The 24,408-nt window shown below is 39.7% G+C and overlaps 1 protein-coding gene across 1 annotated transcript in view; it reads right to left on the bottom strand.

The window, feature by feature from the left end:
- Positions 1-24,408, bottom strand: part of LOC121867918 (triple functional domain protein-like) — a gene marked incomplete at its 5' end in the record, with an annotated part of 297,912 nt that overhangs the window by 5,011 nt on the left and 268,493 nt on the right. The window contains 3 exon segments of the mRNA XM_042368057.1: positions 2,445-2,583; positions 6,584-6,775; positions 7,837-8,068. Of these exon segments, the coding sequence (XP_042223991.1) occupies positions 2,445-2,583; positions 6,584-6,775; positions 7,837-8,068 (563 nt within the window).

The following is a 24,408-nucleotide window of genomic DNA, read 5'->3' as shown; positions in this document are numbered from 1 at the left end:
AACTTTTGAGTGAGAATACGAATGGGACAAGGGCAGCCTGGGAGTAGCAAAACCAGTACAGGGACCATGCCCAGGGAATAAAAGAGAATGAATGAAAAATGGAAAGGTGGCTAGAAGCTCTAGAATACTTGAAGAAACAGTGAAAGCATCAGATAATGTAGGTGTATCGATGGTCATTGATTTGACCGATGCAATCTTGATGAAATGTACTTGTCCAGACGACTGGCAGAAGAATGTGATCATGATATTTACAAGGGAAAAGATCATGCACTGGAATTGTGAACTACAGGGGTCTGAAGCTGCTAGATCAGGTTATGAAAGTGGCGAAGAGGATAAAAGTAAAACGTAGGGGGATTACAGAGGCAAGTTTTTTGTACTTTGCATATACAGTATAAGGCATTTGTCAGAGTAAAACATAAAGTAGTAAAGTGGACAATGCGAAAGCTTGCAATTGACAAATGTCTTGTTTGAGAGGTTATGCCATTATTTGAGGACTCAAAAATTGCTGTGAGAATAAACGGCGAGGAAAATGATGAATTTGAGGTGAAAGTAGGGGTTCATTAGGGGGTCCAGTTCGTCATGAGTTCCCTTCTGTTTATCATGGTGCTAAATATATTCTCTCCTGGGAATTATTTTATTCTGATGACTTAGTGTTGATAGCAGATAGCATTGAAAAGGCAGTGGAGAAATTTAAGAAATGGAAGTATGGATGTGTCAAAGGGCTTGAGAGTGAATGTGGCAAAAACAAAAGTATGATTAGTGGCTTGGGTGAGAGACCCATGGTGGAAAGTGGAAAAAAGGGTCATGTGATATCTGTAAGAAAGGTGTTGGCAGCAATATAATAATGCGCAATTAATGTGAAAGGTAGGTACACAAGCGGTGCAGTGGCGTAGATAGCAGACTACAGGAAATTGCTGTATGAGCAGATAATCATGTGGCCTTAGCATGGCTGGAGGAACTTAACATTGGGGATTTATCCCTAGATTAAAGGAATGAGTTCTGTTAACTGGGTGATATGATCAGTGCTAGAGGGGGTGCTGAAGCTAACTCAGTTGCAAGAATAAGAAATGGCTGGATGAAGTTTAGGGAGATGCTACCTTTATTGAGGGCAAGAGATCATGCATTATGTAAGTAAATACTGTATGTATGCAACTACTGTAGCTTAAGAAGTGTGATGTTGTTTGGCTGTGAAACATGGACAACTAAAGAGGATAAGATACATAAGGTTGAGTGAACTGAAATGAGAATGGTGAGGGGGACATGAAAATGTGACAATGAATGAAATGAAACTGTTCAGAAAAAAGAGTATTGAAAGTATTGAGAAAGTTTTGTGTAGAGGTAGGTATGGGATGGTGTAGACGTGTGCAAGGAATGCAGGAGACCAATTAGGACAAGAGATACACGAGTTTAAATGTGGAGGGGAGAGCCAAGAATAACATGGTTGGGGGTTATATGGAATTACATTACAGTTAAGAACCTGATGAGAGAGGTTGAATGGACAGCTGTCATCAGATAAATGTAGGCAATGCATGCAAACATGGAAAGTAGCCATAAAAATGGTCATGTTTTGTTGATTGTGAAGTAGGTCAGCTTTACAAAGTAAATACTCTTAATTTAGTTTATCCTGCATATATAATTTTAATGGTTAAATACTGGTACGTAAATAGCCAGCTATACTGTAGCCGGGCTTAAGATTGTTATCGATACTGCCTACCACAGATGAATTTATTGATATCCATTAATGCTTGACTAAGTTTGTCAAAGTAGCTAGTCCACTATGAAACATGACATTTGTCTTATTAGCATATCCAGGAATAAAATGTTAAGTAATTTCTCAAACGACTGACTCTCTTGAAACCACATTTTCAAAAATACAGTACAAGTACTGTACATTAACTGTATGAAGGTGTTGAAACTTGTACCCATTACTATGTAAACTCTGAAGGCAGCCAATTACGATATATTTAAGGAAAAAAGATAAGCTACGTTAGTGTTGCAATACAATATATCAAATCTTTTACGTACATATTTAAATGTTCACTATTAATACCTTAGCAGGAATATTTTCTTATGACCGAGAGCTTAGAATTTTAAATGAGCTTACAAAAAGAAGATAAACAGTGACTAACTCTGTGATCAAATATGGCATTAGATTAAGAGTGTAAGTAAAAGAGTGCTCTCTCTCTCTCACAGTCCCTATGATATTTCAAGGAAGAAATTTAAACTAAATTAAATCATCGATCATTACTATTTCCGTGAATAGTGACATGAAATATAACATTTTAACAGAATCTCTGTACATAATCTGATTTATCATCAAACTTGTAGATAACATGATTATGAAATTGGAAATGTTGTTAAACTTGATATGAAATTTTCTGGTTAAACGAAAACTGAAAAAATAAAGCTTTTTGAATGTGGTTATTATTAATAGATTTTATTACCTTTAGATCAAGATGGACTACATGGCAACTGTGTAAATATTGAAGAGCATTAATCACTTGCACTACAAGCACAGCACACTCAGCTTCTGTTGTTTCTTCCCTAGTGAACACCCAATCCAGCAGTGGTAAGCCCATCACTCTGTCAATAAAATATAATTAATGAAGAATACATAACCATATTGTCATTTCATAAAACACTCATTCGTGTGTAATCACACATTTTAATGAGAGTGATTATCAGTAATGGAGACAGGTGACTTTGGAATTGAAGCTTAGGAGTATATAGTACAGGTATATGACATGTGAAGGACAGGATCGATTCACGTTCAGTAAGTGTCAGGGTTACCGTTGGTTTGCTGACAGCTAACTCAGCCAGTCAGTATCTTCTCAGCCTCAGCTCAGTGATATTTTATATTGTGTACCCGACACTCATTATTTACTAATGATATTTTACATGTTGCATTAAATGGACTTTAGTGTTATATTACGTGTGTTTTTGTGTCTATTTTTTGTGATATTGGTATTTGGGGGCCCACTGATGAGTTTGGCCTGGGGCCCACAAGTAGGTAAATCCGGCCCTGGAAACTGAGGTTGCATTAAGTTGAATAAAGCCTCCCAGTGCTTACCTTCGGTTCCATAACAACCCACTCCTGACAGACCATACCAATACACTGAAGTTCTCTGAATATGGTACACTCTCCCCTCCTTACTGCTCTCCAATGTCACTTCCTTAGCCAATAAATTTAAAAAACTGGCAACAACAGTCCGGTCAGTTGCTGCCAACATAGTTACCATCTGCGTTCACATGGACGTGGAGGGGGTGTTGCCCTCTTTTGTCAAGATGAGCTATGCCTGTCATGTATGGATGTCTTAGTCCCAGCTGATGTGGAGGCATTAAGAGTACGTGTTATACCATGTGCCAACCCTCAACACACAGCCTCGCTCACCCACCAGAGACACTCTTATCAATCACTTCATTACCACCTCAGAGTTAGGTACCCATGTGCCAAGCTAGTACTATGCAGGGATTATAACGAAATTGACGCCACTGATATCCAGGACCAGCTGCTACTATCACAAGTTGTGACCTTCCCTACACACGATCAAAATCCCCTTGACCTATCTTAACTTACTTAGCGGACCAGTACGAATCACCTCAAGCAATACCTCCTATCGGGTGTAGCACGCACACACCTATCAGTGCTTTGGTCTCCAGCTCCCACCACCAGCCAAGTGCAGAGACCCTACACCAATACCTACAGGCCGATTACTGACACTGCACTGGGTCTTTTCGGACAGTGGATAGTTCACCACCCCTGGACTGAAGTATAGGGTATTTAATGTGGATGACGTGGACACCAAATGGATAAACTTCACCAACACCACCACTTCTTCCCTGAGAATTCCGTCAGCTCACACCCAGCTGACTTGCCCTGGATCACACCTGGATCAAAAGACTTATGCAGCAGAGAGACAGAGCCTTTTATCTCAATGACCATAACCGCCACAAGTCCCTTCACAACCAAGTCATTCGTGAAATATGCGCTACAAAAAAGTCTCACTACCCAACCAAGCTGCAACACCTAAGGCAGGCCAACATCAGTAAGTGGTATGGTAAACTTAAAAGAACTCTGTGGACTAAACAATAAAACACACCCACTCCCCTTCCTTAGCCATCTCACTAATGGAGACGCAGCTAAGCAATCAAACAATCATTTCACAACTATTTGCCAGACGCTCCCCAGGCTTGACACAACCAATCTCCCTGCTTACCTCCCAGCCCCCTTTCCTACTGACTTAGTGGAAGAATTTGAAGTAGCAAACGTTTGGACAAACTGAAGTTAAAGCGCTCCACCACCCCCATTGACTTACCAATGAAATTCTACAAGGAGTTCTCCCAGGAACTAGCTAAACCCCTCTGCTCCATCATCAATGCTTCCCTCAGCCAAGCAAGATGCTCAGCTGACTGAAATACCTCATATCTGTCACCAGTGCCCAAGTCAACCAGCCCACAATCCTTAAATGAGCTACGACCCATTGCCATCACCCCAATACCCAGCTTAATCTGCCAATTTCGTTATTGACTGGGCTTATGCTGATATTGCAGGAGCCATAGATCCTCAGCAATTTGGCAATATGCCGCCATCTGGAAAAACGAAAGACGTCTGTGGCTGTCGTCTTCATTGACTTCACCAAAGTATTTGACCTAGTCGACCACAATTTAATCAACAAAACTATCGATCTCGGGTTTCAGAGAAGTCTTACAACATGGCTTACAGACTTCCTCAGTGACAGACACCAAGCCATACGCTTCCGAGGGGCTGTCTCCACTTTTCAGTCACTCACCTGTGGCATCCCCCAAGGCACCAAGATGGACCGTTCTGCTTCCTCGTGCTTATCAATGATGCCCAAAGAGAAACCTCTGCTAGCCGGAAAAATTTCGATGACTCCACCATTGGGATAAGTGTGAACAACTCAGCTCCCGACTACACCAACCTCCAGAATATACTGAACAATCTCCAAAATTGGGCCACCAAATACCAGGTCACCATCAACCACACCAAGCTCATGGTTATGCACATCAACCTCTCCTCTGACCTTGTTCCCCCCCCTCTCTCCATTACTTTAGGCCCCAACACACTCCAGGTTATGGACTCCACCAAGTTCCTCGGTGTCACTATAGATAACAAACTAAATTGGAAAACACACGTCAGTACAAATGCCAAATTCTCCGGTTTTCGTCTCCACCTCCTCCACTGATTCAAGTCCCTTGGAGTTCGTGCGCCCAAGCTCCCCAGTGCTTACTCAACATTCATACATCCCAAGCTCACCTATGCTTCCCCTGCCTGGTCTTACTCCCTAAATGCCACACAACGGAAACACCTAGAAAAAGTGCAGAAGAGGGCATACAAGCTTATTCTCTCCCTTTCCTAATCCACATATCAAGAAGACTTCAACACACTGACCCTCTTGGCTCTCTATGATCATCACCGCGACCTCATCTGCAAATTAGGTGAGAAGCTTCAGCACCATCCTCGACACCAGCTCCTACTTCCACCCAAGATCCCTCGTCCGAGAATAGCTGTTCGACACCACAACCAGCCCATACGAGCATGTACTCATCGCTATAAGAACAGCCCAGTCCCAACCATTGTAAAAATTATCAACAACTCGTAATCAACCAGTATGTTCATTTCCAGCCAATCTTACCTTTTTGTACTGTTACTATGTTGAAATGCCCTGTAGCATGACCTTCCCATACTGTTATTATACAGTATATCATATATGTATCACTTATGTTACTTGTATATTATTTGACAATCAAGTGACCCATTCCCCGTTAATTAGTGTTACCAAACACACGTTTGTTTTATATATATATATATATATATATATATATATATATATATATATATTATTGATAAAACCACACAGGAAAAGAGAAACGTTGGAACACCTTAGAGTGACCAGGCTTAGACTGAAGATCTTGAATAAAGACGAAAGCTAGGGTGCTTCAGTATTATATCTTTTCCACGTTTCCATTGATATATATATATATATATATATATATATATATATATATATATATATATATATATATATATATATATCATAAAAACATAAAATGATCCACCCCTTAAACTTGCTTTTAAATGGGACGCAATGTAATGTCAACCGTTGTGGTTGACCATCTATCACTTACTACAGCAAACACTTTATCTCACATGCATTTAAACAATACCCATGATGATTGCCACCTGTTAGTGTTACATTTTCCATTGGTGCTAGTTGAATGACGACAACTTATTATGTGCAGTTTTATCTCGCATAATTTTTTAATGTTGTTAAAACGTGTAAACACTATTTTTTGTAATGCGTTTAAAGACCTTCGTTGTTGAAGCGCAGTAATAATAATATTATAACAGCAACGTGCAAGCTCAACAACAGCTAAATGAAACATGCCACGCAGCCACGGCCCTTGGAAAGATAATCACACTCCCCAATCCACCAATTGTTCGTTTGTTCTCCCCCACTGTAGGTCAGGATGACTACATCACGTATTTAACCTTGATGAGTCAGCTGCCATTAGTTACATCTTCCAGACTTTCTCTTTGTTCCATTAAAGACCTTATACTTACAATTCCATAACAAGAATGTCAAACTTGGGTGTAGCAGTGTACAGGGCGTATGACCGTGTAAAGGATGGATGACGCAGACGTCGCAGCAGTAGGAATTCGGCCTCCGTCTCTTTTTGGTCCTGACGACCTCGACGCACGAATTTGGCTGCCACTTCTTGACCATGACGCAAGTTCTGGCAACGCTTCACCACACTGAAAAGGGATCACGTCACGTAGACCATTTGCGCGGTGGAGGAGCCAGAATTTGAAAGATAACACAGGTTAATCCCAGGAAAATACATTTCGAAGATACTGTTATTAAAGTGTAGCTCTGACGGAGCGTAGGTTGTGTAAGGTTATATGAGGGTGTCAAGAAACAGAAAGGTTATTTGATATGCTGAACCACTCCATAAGTAGATAGCTCACTTCCAAATCAAGGGCGGATCCAGGGGGGGGGGGGTCCAGATCCCCTCTTTTCATCAGAAAATTCCAATACTTTTTCTTTAATGCAGTATTGTACTCACAGGCGTTTTTGTATAGTAAAAAGGAATTACTATTGACCTCAAAATATCTCTTAATATCAAGTGTATATGGTTTCAAAATGACCTCAAAATGCTCATGATATCGGTCAGATTTAAAAAAAATTATGGGGGGGTTGGCTTACAGCAGCGCCCCTCCCCCCTCAGCTGGGTGAGCTCGCTTTGCTCGCCAAGTTCCCCCACTTAAGACTTCTTGGACCCCATCCCCCCCTTTTAATATTCCTATATCCGCCCCTGTAAATTTATATTTCTAACATTAATGCATTGATAATGAAAAATATGTCATTCGTATAATTAGTGAGAAAATGACATTTTAATACTAGAGGGAAGAAGAACAGGTGCGGCGGGCTGGGAAACGAGTTTGGCCACTAAGGTTACTCTTTAGTTTAACTTTGACGCAAGCGGCTGAGAGTCACTCATGGTTGGAACTTTCACCGCCACCTGCTGTTGACTTGGCCACAACGTCATGCCCGGGTAGCCGCACCAACATCCCAGTCATGCCTTGACAAATTTTTCCACGTGGTTGGTGTTCTCACATGACTGATACTTCTCCTCTTTCGTACTAAACACAACATTGACACTGCTGTACACATATGGTAAATTATGCTGCAGTATAAGATCTTTTCTGACTTTTAAGTTTATTGACTTTTAATTAATTTGTCTATTTATATCTGGATTTACAATTAATTTGAGTGAAACGATGACGACAGATGTGGCCTGGGATGTAGAGCTTACCTGAACCTCCCCCGCCCTAGGTCATGCGTGACTGAGTACTTCCTCTGAAACCCTGACTGCCATTGAATTTTGATCTGGGTGTCATCAGCAAAAGGCTCTTCCGTTTCGTCTCCAGCTTGTTTGAAATCTTCGTCACTATTGTCTTCAGCTTCGTTATTTTCCAATTTTTCACTGGCTTCCTTAATTTCATATTTGACATTCGTTTCTTCTTCCTCCTCTTCTTCAAGTATGTCTGAAATTATGAAACACTAATGTCATATTTTATTTATTAAGATAATATTTTTTCGCATTATGTAACACAGAAACACAAAGGAAATCAAGCTACAGTATCCAGGGTCCTCTACACCGCTCATGACAGTCACAAGGGAAGGGATAGTGAGCAGAACACCTTCACCCACTGACTTCCAGACAAACACTGGAACCTGGTGACTCGTCGGGGTGTTAGTTGTCCTACTTTCCCATCCCAGCTCCCGTAAATGACGAAAGACGAATTTTTATCTGAAGTGAAAAACTATCTTGAATTAGAAAGGCATTTGTTTTACAAGACTTTACCTTGTTAGAATTAGTAAATAAAAATGTTGAATTTTATACAAAGCTGAGGATGTGCAAAGCTACTAATGAAGCAAGAATACATTAAAGTCACACTGGAGGTAAAACAGGGAAGTGGCGTGGCGTGGCATGCGTGGGAATATGATACTCTACGGGGAGACACGCCCGACGTGTTGACGCTACACCAACACCACTGTCCCCAATAAACCTAATCACGTAACCAAATACAAACTAGTTGATATTATTAACGTTGTTTTGAAAATTTAGTTTCTGAAAAAATCTTTGCATCCATGCTAAAAAAAAATCAGATTCTAACATTAAAGTTATTGGTATGTATCGCTATTTGGCAACTAAACTCATGGCATATTGTTTGCTTTGCTGGTGTGTGCCTGACCACTTGTTGTGTATAATGTAAGTCTTTATGTGGTTCTCGTCGAGGGATATTATTCGACTTGGTGGTACTGTAGCGGATTGAAGGAGCCCCAAAAGTCCAGCATAGACCTGATCAAAACCAGAATTCAGTTTTACCTTCATTCCACGTATTTACTTTTTCTTCAGATTAGATGCATACATTAATGCTGACATTTAGCATGTCAAATTTCAAATTTTCTGTCTTCCTGCATTATCAGCTCCCCCCCCATTATTTTCTCCAGCAATTTAAATGTCAGGATTACCCCCCAGCATTTTCAGTTTTGCCCCAGCAATTTAAATGTCTGTATATCGCCCCCTGCATTTTCAACGTCTCTCCAACATTTTATGAAACATTTGCTAGTCCCTTTGGCTCTCCTTCACACACTTAGATTTTCAGTAATGACCACAGGATCAGGAGTAATTATTAATATCCGCATTACCGCACCATGTCCATTGCTAAGATGCGCGGCCTGCGTCTCCCTCCCCCATTGTAATCCAAAGTACCCCTGTACAGTAAATAGCCAAGGAGCTTTTAATATATGAAGGCAGCATGACGTCATCCTGCGTGAAGGGCTCTTTGAAGCCAGTAGGCCGGTGCAGTAGTCGGCGCAAAGCAAAGCATTTCAAAGGGTATCTTTTATTTAACTTGCAGCCCTATTTTGCAAAGCAATGGGCTCATCACAATGCATAATCCAGTTTAACCATCACCGCCAAGGGGGAGGGGGACCAAACTATGCACGGTATTTTGGGGGAACTGGAAGACATGAAAGCAGTGCCAATACTGAACTGGCACTTATGCTTGGTATAACTTAATTACAACTTCGACACTTAGCGCTGTTATGTTATAGAACTCTCCTGTCCCTCTGGGTACTCTCATATGCCCATCAGGTTGACATAATCGAGAAAATATAGATATGAGTGGCCGCAGGGAGGTGCATGCTCAGCATACACCGCCAGGTGTTAGATAGAAAGTCAGCCTTCACTGAAGACGTGATTGATCGTTTTGGAGCTGATAAACGCCGCCTGCACAATTTATTTAACCATTGAAATTACGTTGCTTGATAATGACAGACAGCTAGCATTGACCACCCATAGATTTTTCAGGAGTATTGATATCAAATTATTTATTTTCGTCAGTTTTTAATGGAAAAGGTCAACCCTATGATAATTTTAGTGACTAATAATTTGGTGATACAATTATGTGGCTGTACTGTATGTACCTGTTTTGAAGAAACTGATGCCCCCCCTGGAAAAAACCCTGCAGACGCCCATGAATATACGGTAATTACGGCTTGAAAGTTAAACTCATGACTGGAGAGTCAATTTCCTTATTTAATCTACTCCTGCTTCATGTAACTTAATTACAACTTCAACACTTACCGATGGAATGTTTTAGAATCTCTCCTGTCTCTTTGAATACATCTATATTTCGAACATGATGGAATAATGAAGCAAAATTTGGGAGGGGCAGCGCAGTGTACAGACATACTGTGTAAAAGAAGATAGCGGCGCCGGGTTGTGACGTCAGGCCGCCTTCAGTAGCCAAAGACCATGAGAAGACGAGAGAGCTTAGCATGTAATGGTTAACACACGAACCAACTCACAATAAATAAACGTAAGTATTGCAAATATATTTAAAAAATAGACTAAATGAGTAAGATTTCCATGGAAGATGCTAGGGGTAGGTATTATCCTTATTATAATTTTAGTAACTAAGTAATACTGGATGAATTTCTTCAGATGAAGTAGATGGCAGAGGATACTTGAAGAAGAAGGGCATACCTTTGAAGGGTTGGCATCCTAACAAAGAGCTAAATAGAAGCCACTGTGTATGCATTATTAGTATTCAGCACCCTGTTGAGAAAGATACTTGGTAGGGCACTCAATACGCTCGTGAGAAAATATTTATTTTAGCACTAATTAAATTTATGATAATTAACAACTTTCCTGTCATTGATTTTTCATGAAAACGAATTTTAAAATGCTGCAATTTCACTGTGTTATATAGTGGACACACTCATAGTTATGGCAAATGTGTTAAAAAAGTTTTTATTTAAAAGTCCAACCTAACATTACACTAACCTGTAGCCTAACCTAACTGGCTAATATTGGCAACTATACCGCAAACATCAAAACTAATACAGGTAATGCGTTTGCGGTATAGTCGTCAATATTAGCCAAATTTATTTAGGCCGATAGACTGGTGACCGTCAATGGTTCGGTAATTATGGAGGGAGTTTTAAGACAATTTTGTACGCTGCTTACTTGGTGCTACTTTAGCGTGCAGTCTACAAGATATTTAGGTAAATTTAGATTAGGTTAGGTTAGGTTAGGTCAGGTCAGGTCACACCACACTAAAGATATCTTTGTAGACCACACGCTATAGTAGCACCGCTTTCTTTCACTTCTATTCATTTTATCTTGAGCAAATGCTTATTAGGTAATTATTCCGATAATGACCATCAGCTATTTTTCATTGAAAATGAGTTTAAAAATATCCAGTTTTCACTTATTTTATTAAGGGATACTGTATTATGTTGGGAAAAAAATATAAAAAAAGGCTGAAATCATGTGCTGTGCTGTGCTGTCCTAACCTAACCTAACCTAACCTATATCTTAAATCGCCTCTATCTAGAAAACTAAGCATTTACACAAGAAAATGAATAGAACAGAAAGTAATCAATGCACGAGTACAAAACTGTGTCTAGAAACACCTTCATAATTACTGAACCGCTGGTGGCCACCTCCCTCATAATTACTGAACTGCTGACAGCAACGTTACATTGTTTAAATCTGGTACATCACAGCTGATGAAGCTTTACTAGTACCTTTGAATACTGCACACAAAAGGGATGAGCTGCCAGATTTATTGCCATGATAAACAATAAAATTGATACATAGCATATCATAAAATACAATAGTACATATATTATGTAAAAAAATTAGCTCCTTCCACACTCAAACCATCCTCTGGGTGACACGACACAGCTCAATCAACCAGCTGACTCACAGACGTGTGGCTGCCCTGCTGTGTATATGTGTGTGTGATTCGCACACAGGGTGGTGAAATGCGTCTAGTGTTAAGGTGCAAGCACTGCTTGCTCTCTCACTTTAAGCTGCCTCCGCTGGCTAGCCCTCGTGGCGAACAGGAGGCAACTTGCATAAGTCTTCCCCTGCCAGTACACAGCCTCTTCACCACCAAGACTATTGCTGTCCCTCCTCGTGGCAACACAAGGTAACTGGGTGCCTTGTGCGCCCAGGCTAGACCAGCAGGGGATCTCAGAGTACCAGTGGGCCCCAGAGGGAAGGCGCATAGGCCCACTGGCATGTGGACAGGCTCTGGCGCCTACCAGCCATTGCCCCAGTGCGTTGCGGATTAACCTTGGTAGGTATAAGGCTACGGGAGTAAACCCCGAACGAAAAATCTGCTGTGGAGCCCCGCATCAGGCAGACATGCTTACAGATCTTCAACAAGCCCCCAACAGCGGTATAGGCGGAAGAGGTGACCACCGTGGAAACCCAACGACTACACTGGCGGACGAAGGCAATGCCTGATGGACAGGCTATTAAGGCGAAACCCAACAAACTGGGCTATGGGCAGTTCATTGCAGCTCTCTCTCCCCAGTCATTGCAACACTTCACCACTGGATCAGGAAAAGGGAAAGCCAAGATGTGTGGTTGCAGCCTGCGCTCCTGCCTCACCATGTAAATTAACTCACTCGCAGCCATCATCCAGTTCATCATACCCCCAAAAAGTCCTATGGCGACGGACGAGTGATGACGGGGACAGGCAGAGATGACTGCCGGGAGTCTCTAGTCACAACTCTGCACTTGGGCGGCACAGATAAGGTGGTCGTTTATGCACTGGGATCTAGGCAGCAGTGCAATCCAGTCCTGTCTGTGTGACTGAGCAGCCCTTTCGAGGAGCCACTCTGCTCACCCCACGTGGGAAGGGGGCTAGAAAAGGTGCCCTAAACATAAACTGCCTAAAAACCCAACCTGACTGGGCAACCACACCCAGTAAGGTCATCCTTATGCGGTCGAAAACAGTCAAATTCACAGATCCAAACAAAAACAAACCATACAACCTCTTATGGTCGCTGCATGGAATGCCAGGACCCTTCTGGATACTGGCACAAATGAGCGCCCTGAAAGAAGAACTGCCCTTGTGGCAAAAGAGCTGGCTAGGTATAACATCGACATAGCAGCCATCAGGGTAAGCCTGCTGCGGAGAGAAACTGCATTTATGGAGCTGGCTTTGCCATCCGCCAAAGCATTCTACACAGGCTAACTGAAATGCCTATTGGGATCAACGAGCGCCTCATGACGCTCAGAGTCCCTGAATCACTCGCGTCATGCCTTTTTCATCAGTGCATACACCCCAACACTGGATCCAGAGGATGACATCAAGGAGGCCTTTTATGTGGACCTTGACAGAGTGCTAACTTCTATCCCCAGAAAAGAGAAGGTTGTGCTCCTTGGTGATTTCAGTGCCAGAGTTAGCAGAGATGCTTGTGTTTGGAAGGGAACCATAGGGAGAAATGGATTAGGCAAGTGTAATACTAACGGCCTACTCCTCCTCAGCAAGTGTGCTGTGCACAATCTTACTATTACCAATACCTTGTTTCGGCAGGCCGACAAGTTCAAGGTTCGTGGCAACACTCATGATCCAAACACTGGCATCTCATTGACTACATTATTGTCAGAGAAAGAGATTGCCAAATGTCCTCATCACCCGAGCCATGCTTGGCTCAGACCACTGTGACACTGATCATCGACTTGTTAGAGCCAAGCTCTCATTTCACGTTGCCCCAAAACGGCAACGGCAGTAAGCCTTCAGAAGAGGTTTTAATACGAAGTGTCTGGAGGACTCGGCTGTAGCACATGCTTTCAGAGAGCTCGAACATGGGCTTATAAATACCCCAACAGCAAACAATGTGAATCCCAGTGCCGAATGGGATACTCTCAACACTGTTATGACAAAAACCTGCAGAGACCCTCGGCCAGATCAAAAGAATACACCAGGACTGGTTTGATGAAAATGATCCGGCAATCAAAGTACTCATTGATGATAAACGTGCTGCTTTTACTGACTGACAGAACAACCCTCAGTCTCGGACCAAAGCTGATACCTTCCGCAAGAAGAAAGTGGCAGCCTAGCGAGAACTTCACATTCTAAAGAATGACTGGCTTAAAAATAAAGCATGTGAAATACAAAAAATATGCAAATCAGCACAAGATGCAGGTATTTTTAAATTCCATTAAAACATTTTATGGGCCAACCACTTGCGGCGCAGCCCCCTTCCGCTCATCTGACGCTAACTTCTTAATTAAAGACAATAAAGCATCCTTCAGCGCTGGAATGAGCACGAACATTCATTGCTGAACTGAAACACCGATGCGGATGTCCTGACTACCCAGCAGGTCCCTCAGCATCCAGAGCTGACCCACCTCAGCTATCCTCCAACCCTGGATGAGGTAGTTACTGCCACCAAACAGATGAAAAATAACAAAGCCTCAGGGCCTGATGGAATCCCAGCCGAGGTGTATAAAGTAAGAAGATCTCTGCTTACCAGCCGTCTCCACTCTCTCCTGGAGAATATATGGGAAAAAGAGTAAATCCCCCAAGCTCTTAAAGATGCCTCCATTGTCAATATTTATAAGAACAAAGGAGACCGATCAGCCTGTGGCAACTACCGTGGGATCTCGCTGTTCTCCGTAGCTGGCAAGATTATCGCCCGAGTCCTCCTAAACAGACTTCTTCCCGAGATGGAAAACTTCCTCCCAGAATCTCAATATGGTTTTAGACCATCAAGTAGCACCACTGACGTGATCTTTGCTGCCCGCCAGATACAGGAAAAAGGCAGAGAACAGCGTCATGACCTGTACATGGCTTTCATCGACCAAACCAAGGCCTTCGACTCGGTCAACAGGGAAGCCCTCTGGTGGACCCTCAGTCGTTTTGGCTGCCCACCAAAATTGATCGCCATCGTGAGGTAACTCCACGATGGCATGAGCGGCAATGTCCTGCACAGCCGCACCCAGTCCAAGTTCTTCCCCATCCAAACAGGGGTTAAACAAGGAAGTGTACTAGCACCAACTTTCTTTTCCATTTTCTTGGCTGCCTTCCTTGCTCATGTAGGTGCCACTTTAGCCTGCAGAGTGGACATCAAGTACCAGGTAAAGGGGGGTCTTTTCAACATAAGACTCCAAGCAAGAACAAAGGTGTCGGCAGCTTCCATTACTGAACTTCAGTATGCAGACAACCTCACCTTTGTTGCTCACACTGAACACGACCTACAGGAGATCCTAAACACCTATGCAGATATGTATGCGCACTTCGGCCTTGGGGTAAATGTACGTAAGACTCAGATTCTCTTCAACCTGCCCCAGGTTCAGACACACCTCCACCATTCATCCAGCTCAGCGGTACAGTACTACCCTCTCCCACTTTCGGTATCTTCAGCTCCCACCTTTCCACCACTGCAGACATCGATGAAGAGATTCAGCACCGGATCAGATGTGCATCTCAAGCCTTTGGAGGACTCTGAAACCGTGTCTTCAGCTATAGTGACCAGAAATTATCTACAAAGCTCCATGTATATCGAGTAATGGTCCTCCCCACCCTGCTATATGGCAGTGAGACATGGGTCACATACAGAAAGCACCTCAAAACATGTGAAAATTTTCACCAATGTAGTCTACGTTCCATCCTCCGAGTTTGCTGGGAAGACAAGGGAACAAATGCCAGTATCTTTGCTGACACCAACTGTAGGAGCATCGAGGCTGCCATTATCCATGAACAGCTACGCTGGACTGGCCATGTTACCCGCATGGACAACAATAGACTGCCAAAGCAGCTACTTTACAGTCCCCTAACGAATAGTAAATGTAACTCCAGCGGGCAATCGAAAAGGTATAAGGATAGTCTTAAGACAAACCTGAAAAAGTGCCAAATTGACCCCCTCACCTGGGAGTCAATTACTCCACATCATAACGCTTGGAGGAGCACCACATGCAAAGTTGTCAATACTTTCGAGTTAGCCCGATTGCAAACCGAAGCAGACAAGCGCCAACGCCGGAAAGACGCTTCCACCGCACTAGGTGCAGCCCTCCACATGTGCAACGAATGTGGACGACCCTGCGGGTCCCGTATCGGCCTGTTTAGTCACCACGGAACTCACCAACCTCGGTGACGTCCCTACTAACTCATATCATTGTATCATAGCTGGATGATCATCATACTCGATTCTGAGTGACAGCACCTTTTGCACACATTCAATTCCCACACATACTGTACACACCCATGCTGTTCATTTTTCTCATCTTATACAGTAGTTTTATTTTATTTTATTTATTTATAAACCACATAGTTTATATGGAATGGAATAAGTGTTAAAAGAGTCAGTTTTTCTGTGACAAATTTGCGAGGTCAGCCTGTAGTACTGTGCATTGTAGGATTTATTGAGGGATCTTAAGAGGGAGGTTCAACTAACCGAAAATCTCTTTATCTGGCACCTTTCAATCCCCGCAAGTGCAGGATAACCAAAATTCTACTGTACATCTATCCTCAATATTCGTGGGGGTTAGGAACCAGAAAAGTGCTGTGATGGGTCAGTCAAGTATCTTATGGGAAAATTAGGGAGCTGTTCCAAGACCCCCCCTCAAGCTGCTCCTCACATATAAAAACAGCTTTTTCTATAGACTTAAGTAAGACGTCCTTCTGAACTCTCACAATATGGTTGACACACCTTGGGGTTCTATTATTTAATATTTTATATTATTAATGATGAACCATACATCATAATAGGCTGATCATAGTTGAATTTAATAATTAATAAATAAAAACAAAATAAATGCTTACGTGGCAACAAATACCTGTACTGTAGTCCCACCTCTCCTTAACGGAGGGAGGGGATTAGTGGTCAGGGAAGAGATTACTGTCAAATTACAAATTATTTAACATATTTTTCTATTATTTAATACTGTATAATATAATATTTATGAGGAAACATATACCATAAAAGGCTGATCATATGAAAATATAATAATGAATAAATAAAAACAAATTGGCAAATATGGCACCCGCCAGATGTTACATGGGGGGTAAAAATTTAGCCACTCATCAATCAGAATCAAAAGTGACGTCACCACAGCCACACCCCCAATTAGAGGGAGAGTTTACAGTGAGTATTGGTCAGACTCAGTCACTATGGAGGCAACAATCATCCATAAACTCTTCAACTGAAGGAGCTTGATAGCTACTTGGCATGCTCAGGGGATGGAATGGAGCTACCGAGGTCTTTCCCGACATTGTGACTTATCTGTGAGCTTAACACCCCACTACCAGCATCTGCTGCTTGTGAGCATCTGTTTAGTCATGTTGGGCTTGTTATTTATTATTTAATTAATTTATTACACCCCAGGGGGTGACAAGAATAGTCACAAGACCATGCGGTCAGACACTAATACGGTGGTACAGTACTCGTGTCTCACAGGACACACTATGACTTGTGATATGGAGACAATATTGATATGATTTAAGGACAATGGGAGTTAGCACCCACCAAAGCATGGGTAGCGTACAAGAATTAAATCTAAATTATTACGAATAAGTAGGTGGTGACATATAGTGGTTAGTGACGCGTCCTGTGGTAGAAGGGCCCTGACAGTAGGATAGTTCAGGCAATAGTGTCGAAGGGTGTTAGCATTGGGACAGTAACAGAGTTTACAGGAAGAGAAGTGTGGGTCATCCTCTGCCTCAGATACTTGCCAGATAAGTGTATCCTAACCTAATGCGAGCAGAGACAATATTATATCTGTGAAACATAAGTCCACGTTGACGATACTTGTGTGGATAAGGAAGAAAGTGATCATAGTGTTGGATGGATATATTTTCAGCCCATTCACTAACCCTATGATGGATTGTAGGGAGAAGAGCAGCTGAATGTATTCTCTTTCGGTCTGTTATGCATTATATTTAGGCCTAAAATATGCTGACTGGACAGCTGTAATTTCGAGAATCAGTTATTGATTAATCTCAATAGAAAGATTTGCAAATAAACATGTGTAATGCTGTGTGTCTTTTGTTTTTATCTTTAGTTAACTAGTTTTTTATAATTTACTATGGATTTATTTTAATATTTGACAATTAATAATTTTGTTGATACTTTTTACTTCCAGTACTTCAGTACTTTATGAAGGAGATACTTTTTTACTTCTACAGTACTTGAGTACATTGAACTTTGGATACTTTTACTTCTACTTTAGTAACATATTGCCAATGTAACCATACTTTTACTTAAGTAACAAAGTGTGGTACTTTTACAACTCTGATCTGATTAGACCACTGTATAGTAACCCCATTAAAGACAATATAGAGCATGCTTTAATAATAAATAAGGTAATAAATTTTATAACAAAATAAGTTAATTTTAATGAACTGTACTACTATACGAAAAGGAAAAATGTAAAAGGAAACACACATGACATTTATTGCACATTAAAACACCTTTGCTGAACCTTGATAACCCAAATCACCTCATGATAACGAAGTACAGTGGTCCCTTGGTTAGCGAATGCCACAGTTAACGAAATTTCGGTTCACGAATTACCTTCCATAAGAATCTTCAATTCGGTTAACGAACAAAAATTTAATTAACGAAATCCTTACGAAAATCACGTTTTGTTGTGAGCATCAGCTGATGGCTCAGTCTGCCAATTCAGTAATCTGTTCTAAGTTTAAATTTGTTTCCAATGGAGTAAATACACCTGTATCAATAAATTTGAGCTTTTTAATATTTTTGAATGTTTTATATTAAAATTATTAGTAATTTTAACATTTATTTAACATATTGATAATATTATATGCAGTACTCCCTGTACAGGTTCAATCTGGCTTTGTTTACTGTCATAGAGAGCAGCCATTTTGTTGGTGTCTTGAATATTTTTGCATTTTTCATTGAAATTATTGGTCATTCTGAACTTTAGTTAACATATTGATAATATATAGCGTAGTGCAGTGTTGATTTAAATAAAATATTATTGAATTACACCTAGTGAACTTAAAATTTTATTGGTGAAATGAGGCATCAGGCATGGGTCCACTGAAGGTGATTTTTCCTCCATACCACTTCCTTCTCTTCTCCCTTCTCCTCCACCCCCACTTCTAATTCCCATCATCATCATCATCAACCAAGAGCCTTCTACATACACACCTCAGAGTAAGTGTACTTTACTGCATTTATTTTTTTACTTTGTATGTACTTTTCGGTGAGCTGGAGCCAATTACCCAAAATCACATTGAAACAATGGTTTCGGTTAACGAAATTTTCGGTTAACGAACAACCTTCTGGAACGAATTGTGTTCGATAACCGAGGGACCACTGTATTGGGTCACAATTGAGGGTACCGTGTTATCTCAAATCATTGAATATCAATGATAGATGTACAAATATATGGATTTCTATATCTTCTCAGTCTCGCATGAACAAGAATTATTGCCTACCTCTGGGTCCATATTGTAAAGTGATGTTGACAATTGGTGTTCATTATAATATACTGTAGTTACATTTGTGACCCTATAGTGCCACTCCCCTACAACAAACTTGAGACCAAGAAGAACTCTGCCTCATGTCATTGCATGACAACCTACCCACCAAAACACTAACCTGTGGTTCTACAGAGCTGAACCTTTTTCCACCTTTAACAAGATCATCAAGGATAATATCAAGTTCACACATATCTTAGAATCTTAGAAGATATTAATATAATTGTCAAGAGTTCATCTAGTGTTGCTAGTTGCTACATATAAAACAATCAAGAATGTCCTTAAAGCTGTCATGACCTCCAAAGGACTGACTGACTGTGACTTAAGCCCCGTCCACACGATCGAGCAGTGCCAGGCGGGCTTTGCCTGTTTACCGGGCAAAGCCTGTGTGTTGTTGTACACACGAGGGTGGTTGGCGGCAGTCATAGTCTGGCGCCGGTAGCTAGTAGGTGGTTGGCAGTGGCGGGTGTGGTACGATCACCATGGTGTGTAGCAGGAATAATTGCAGGACAGTTAAAGCGAAGAGCATAGCGTTGTGTACTATAATAATTGCTGCTATGTGCAAAAAGAAGAACCAAATGCAGAAAAGGGAATGGTGCAAAGAGTGGTTAGGTCGAAGAAAAGCATTGTGAAGTCATGCCACGATTTTACGTGAACTGCAAGATGGACATGAGCAAGACTTCACCAATTACATGAGAATGGACCCAACACCTTTGACAAACTTCTAGCAAAAGTGGAACCATATATAAAAAAAAACAGGATACCAATATGAGGGAGAGTACATCTGCAGAGGCTCGTCTAGAGTCAATGCTCATATCTTTCAACTGGGTGCACCTACACGTCACTTCAGTATAAAACGAGGATATCAAAACAAAGTTTGTCTCGCATAATACCTGCAACTTGTCAAGCCATGTATGAAGTACTCAAGGAAGATTACTTGCAGGTGAGATTTGTAATACATAAAAAGTCATTGAATAATGTTAGAATTATGATATGCATAGACGGGAAGCTATGGGACTAGAGTGAGGAGAGCGGCAGGAACGAAGAACACACACGAATGTCCTCATTACATAATACAAACAATCTCCCTTTTATTGTCACGCCAATAATGTACATTGCATAAGCTTATTTGGTTATATACTGGACATGTGGACCGAGCGGGGAACATATACGTATCACATTTGCAGTACTTAAAGTCGTCGCTCCATATCCGGTATCAAACCACCAGGCAGGCGGAGCATGATTTCGCTCAACGACGGGCACAGGCACTCCGCTGGTTTGCCCGCCAATTTTGCCCGATAACGGGCATTTAGTGCTTGCCCGCCGGGCACTGCTCGATCGTGTGGACAGGCCTTTACTCTTCTCTGGCCCATGAACATACAGCTCAGGATATATATATATATATATATATATATATATATATATATATATATATATATATATATATATATATATATATATATATATATATATATATATATATATATATATATATATATATATATATATATATATATATATATATATATATATATATATATATATATATATATATATATATATATATATATATATATATAAATAAATAAATAAATAATAATAATAATAATAATAATAATAATAAAAAAAAAACTTACATGAGGATACTGTCAAGAAATGATCTGGGAGTGATGATCATGTTATTATAAGGTTAGGAAGGAGAAAGGAACCTTGAAAGGGAACATTAAGGTATGGTAAAGAATTATTGGGGACAAAAAGATACAGGTACTGTATTTCTGATGTACTCTTACCAGGAAGTGCACCATATCCCTTCCTTTACAGGAACCTTCATATTAAACCTTGTACCTGTGGAGAAAAACAACACACACACATCCTACACCCTTTTCTTGTAATGGAACTACTATGTACTGTAGTATTTTTTGCTCTACACTCACCTAAAAATTGCTTCTCATCCAGAGTTTTAAACTGATCTGGCAATGATCAGAGCATGGACAAGTTACAAAGGCAACATAGCCAAAACATTAACCTCTACTGTATTGTAGTATAAGTAAAAAAAAAATCATTCTAATTCCCACAGAGGTGTTTAACATTTGTCAAACTTACACTACTGTACTACACAAGTTAGTTTGCTGTTATACAATATCCTTCAGAAACTACTAATTTTCTTTAATTTCTCTGATCATTTTATTTGTGGTACAGTACTGTACTGGAGTGGGATGGACTGGACAATACTGTATTTGTATGCTTTTCCTTTGTATAAAAATTCCTTCATTTAACTTCTCAGCAAATTCTAATGCACAAGAGCAGTTCATCATTCTGTTATATAGCTGTCTACACAAAAATTCAAAATTTATTTATGTTCTTTACTGCAGGTAATGAGGCAGCCAATTGCAAAAATATTTGGGAATGGTTTGTTTGTACTGACTTAATATGAATGCATAAAAATTATCACAAAATAGGAAGTCAGCCTCACAATTCTTGTACTATTTCATCATTTAGTTTGTCTTCTTTTAGTCTTATTGTCTTTCTTTTAATTTTGATTAGCATTTTCAAATTCATCCTTTATTACCTAAACAGTTCTGTCTCAAGTTGCTATGGTGTTATAATGTGATTATGTTGATGAATGGACATACAATACTGTAAATGGAGTTAAGATTTAAAATACAGTAATGTATTTTAGTAAACAATGTATTAAAAATACTATAACAGAGGATGAAATGAAGTACAGGTACCTGTCTACAAAGGAGGAAGTAACTTGTCGAAGGGCACCAGAAAAGAGAAATAAGAATCTGTGAGCTCAGTTTGTATTGAAATAATTGAATTTATTGTTTTAGCCAACATTAAAATGTGTCAAGGACATGGGTTTGCAATGGGCAAATAACCAAGTAGTATAAATGTATGTGAAACTCAGATAAAGTTAAGAATAAAAAAAAGTTATCAAGACTGTGAAGGATAAAGCTTTGAGCTGGTGTTGTTGTGTACAAGATGGATCAGGATAGAATAAATCACAAGACAGATGACAATAAATGTTACGGGAGACTGAAAGAGAAACAAAAATATTGACAGGGAGTCTTAAGTGCAAGAGATGAAAGAGTGACTACAGTAGTCCCGTACTTGGCAAGATATCTTCAATAATTTGCTACTTAAAATGAGAAAAATGCAACAAGAAATATAGGAGGACTGTTTTACCGATATATAGTATTGTACGAGTATTTTGAGTAAAATTTCTGATCTGCCTACCATGTGTAATACAGCACTAAGAGATAGCAATTTCTCACCAGGTTAGTAATCAGTAAATTAATTATGAGGGAAGCCAACCACCAAACTCAGCACCAAACCCAAACATTTTACTATGGTGTTGATATCCTTTAAAAATACAATAAAATTCTATAAACAAATAGCATGAATGTTGAGAAAATTATTCAAACAAGTGTCTGATAAGTTTTGTACATGGTCACACGACTGGTTCCTTTTGAATACCTTAAACCTCTGAATTACTCGGACATTATGTTTCCACACTCGCCAACTGCTTATATTTACACAAGACCTAATGCTAAGAAATTACAGATTTAACACACTTTATATTTACAACTTTACTTATTTACACCCATTTTTCTGTTTAAGAAATCAAAGGTATTCCATTTACATGAACATTATTCCTGCTTATGGCAACAATATTCTTTATTAAATAAATTATATTTGCCAGTGTTCTTGTATATTGATAATATTCACAATAAAACCGGGGATACTTAATATATATCTTTGTACTGCTATTAAAAAATAATTACAGAATAAGAACTTGAAGATTTTTTTATATTACTGACTTTAGGGGGAAACATTCTGGGAAGTGTTTTACAGGGTCTGCTGCATCCCTAATTGTGAAACATTACCATCTAAATATTACTATGTTTTCCTTTACTTTAGATGCCTTATAAAGATTTTTCTTCAACCACTCATTCTTCATATGATTACCGTACTTAAGATCTAATCTTAAAGCAAATAACTGTTTAAAAAATAGATCATTGTCCAGAAAATAATTTATTGAGACTGAACAGTACAATAAAAAAAAATTCTCACAATTGAACACCTTGGACCACGTGTGGACACTGACTGACTGTGCTCGTCTAATGTACATATTTACACAAACATTTACATACAAAAATCTAAAACCTTTGGCACTAAAAGAGAGTCCATTTTCTCACAGATTCTTTTCTTAATTGAATACTGTAGAATAAATTAAATCAAGTAATACTCCCAACACTCTTTAGTATTAGCAATAATCCTTATTGTAATAAAAACTCCATTGCAGAGCGATGAATACTAAGAAGGAATGCCTGAACTGAGTATCAAAAATTATGTAGTTTTCAAGAAATATCCATAATGTATTTTATAAAACTAAACATCTTCATAAAAACTATTCAAATACAAGTCGTCTACACAGAGGGAATGACAACTGGCAAACATATCTAACAATAACTCCTGCATTATAATACAGCATATTTACTGTACATATTATACAAATTAACAGCATTATATTGTACTGTACATGGATTGTATAGAATTTTGCTTTATATGTTTAAATTAAATACTTTGTGCATCATATTATTTATGCATATACCCTGTACATGCAGACAACATAAAACTTGATTAAAAATAATGCAGACTGTAATTTTGATGGCCCAGCAGACTTTATTGGTACAGATATATCCCATGTAACTAAAATGCAATATTTCAGAATATTCAGCTTTAAAATGGAGGTGCAGTCAGAGGTTTGAGGTAAAAAATGACAAATGAATTCAACTCCAAGTTTTGTATAAATCAATAGCTATTAATTCATACATCTCCATGACTAACTATTCAGTGTCTTCAAACTTATGTAAGATTATTAATAAGCAAAGTAACACAGATGTTAGTAAGAAGAAATACACAGGCAAACAGCTCTCACCTAATTCAAGTACAGGTACCATGCTTATGTAAAGTAGAAAGGTGGTTATTGTCTTATGGGCAATATTATTTACCCATCAGTCAAGCTACATGTTATGGAAATGAGGTACTGTATACAT

Source organism: Homarus americanus, unplaced genomic scaffold (assembly GCF_018991925.1).
Source record: "Homarus americanus isolate GMGI-L3 unplaced genomic scaffold, GMGI_Hamer_2.0 scaffold37032, whole genome shotgun sequence".
NCBI lineage: Eukaryota > Metazoa > Arthropoda > Malacostraca > Decapoda > Nephropidae > Homarus > Homarus americanus.
The sequence above is the reverse complement of the archived record's forward strand: the minus strand, read 5'-3'. Positions and strand labels throughout refer to the sequence as shown.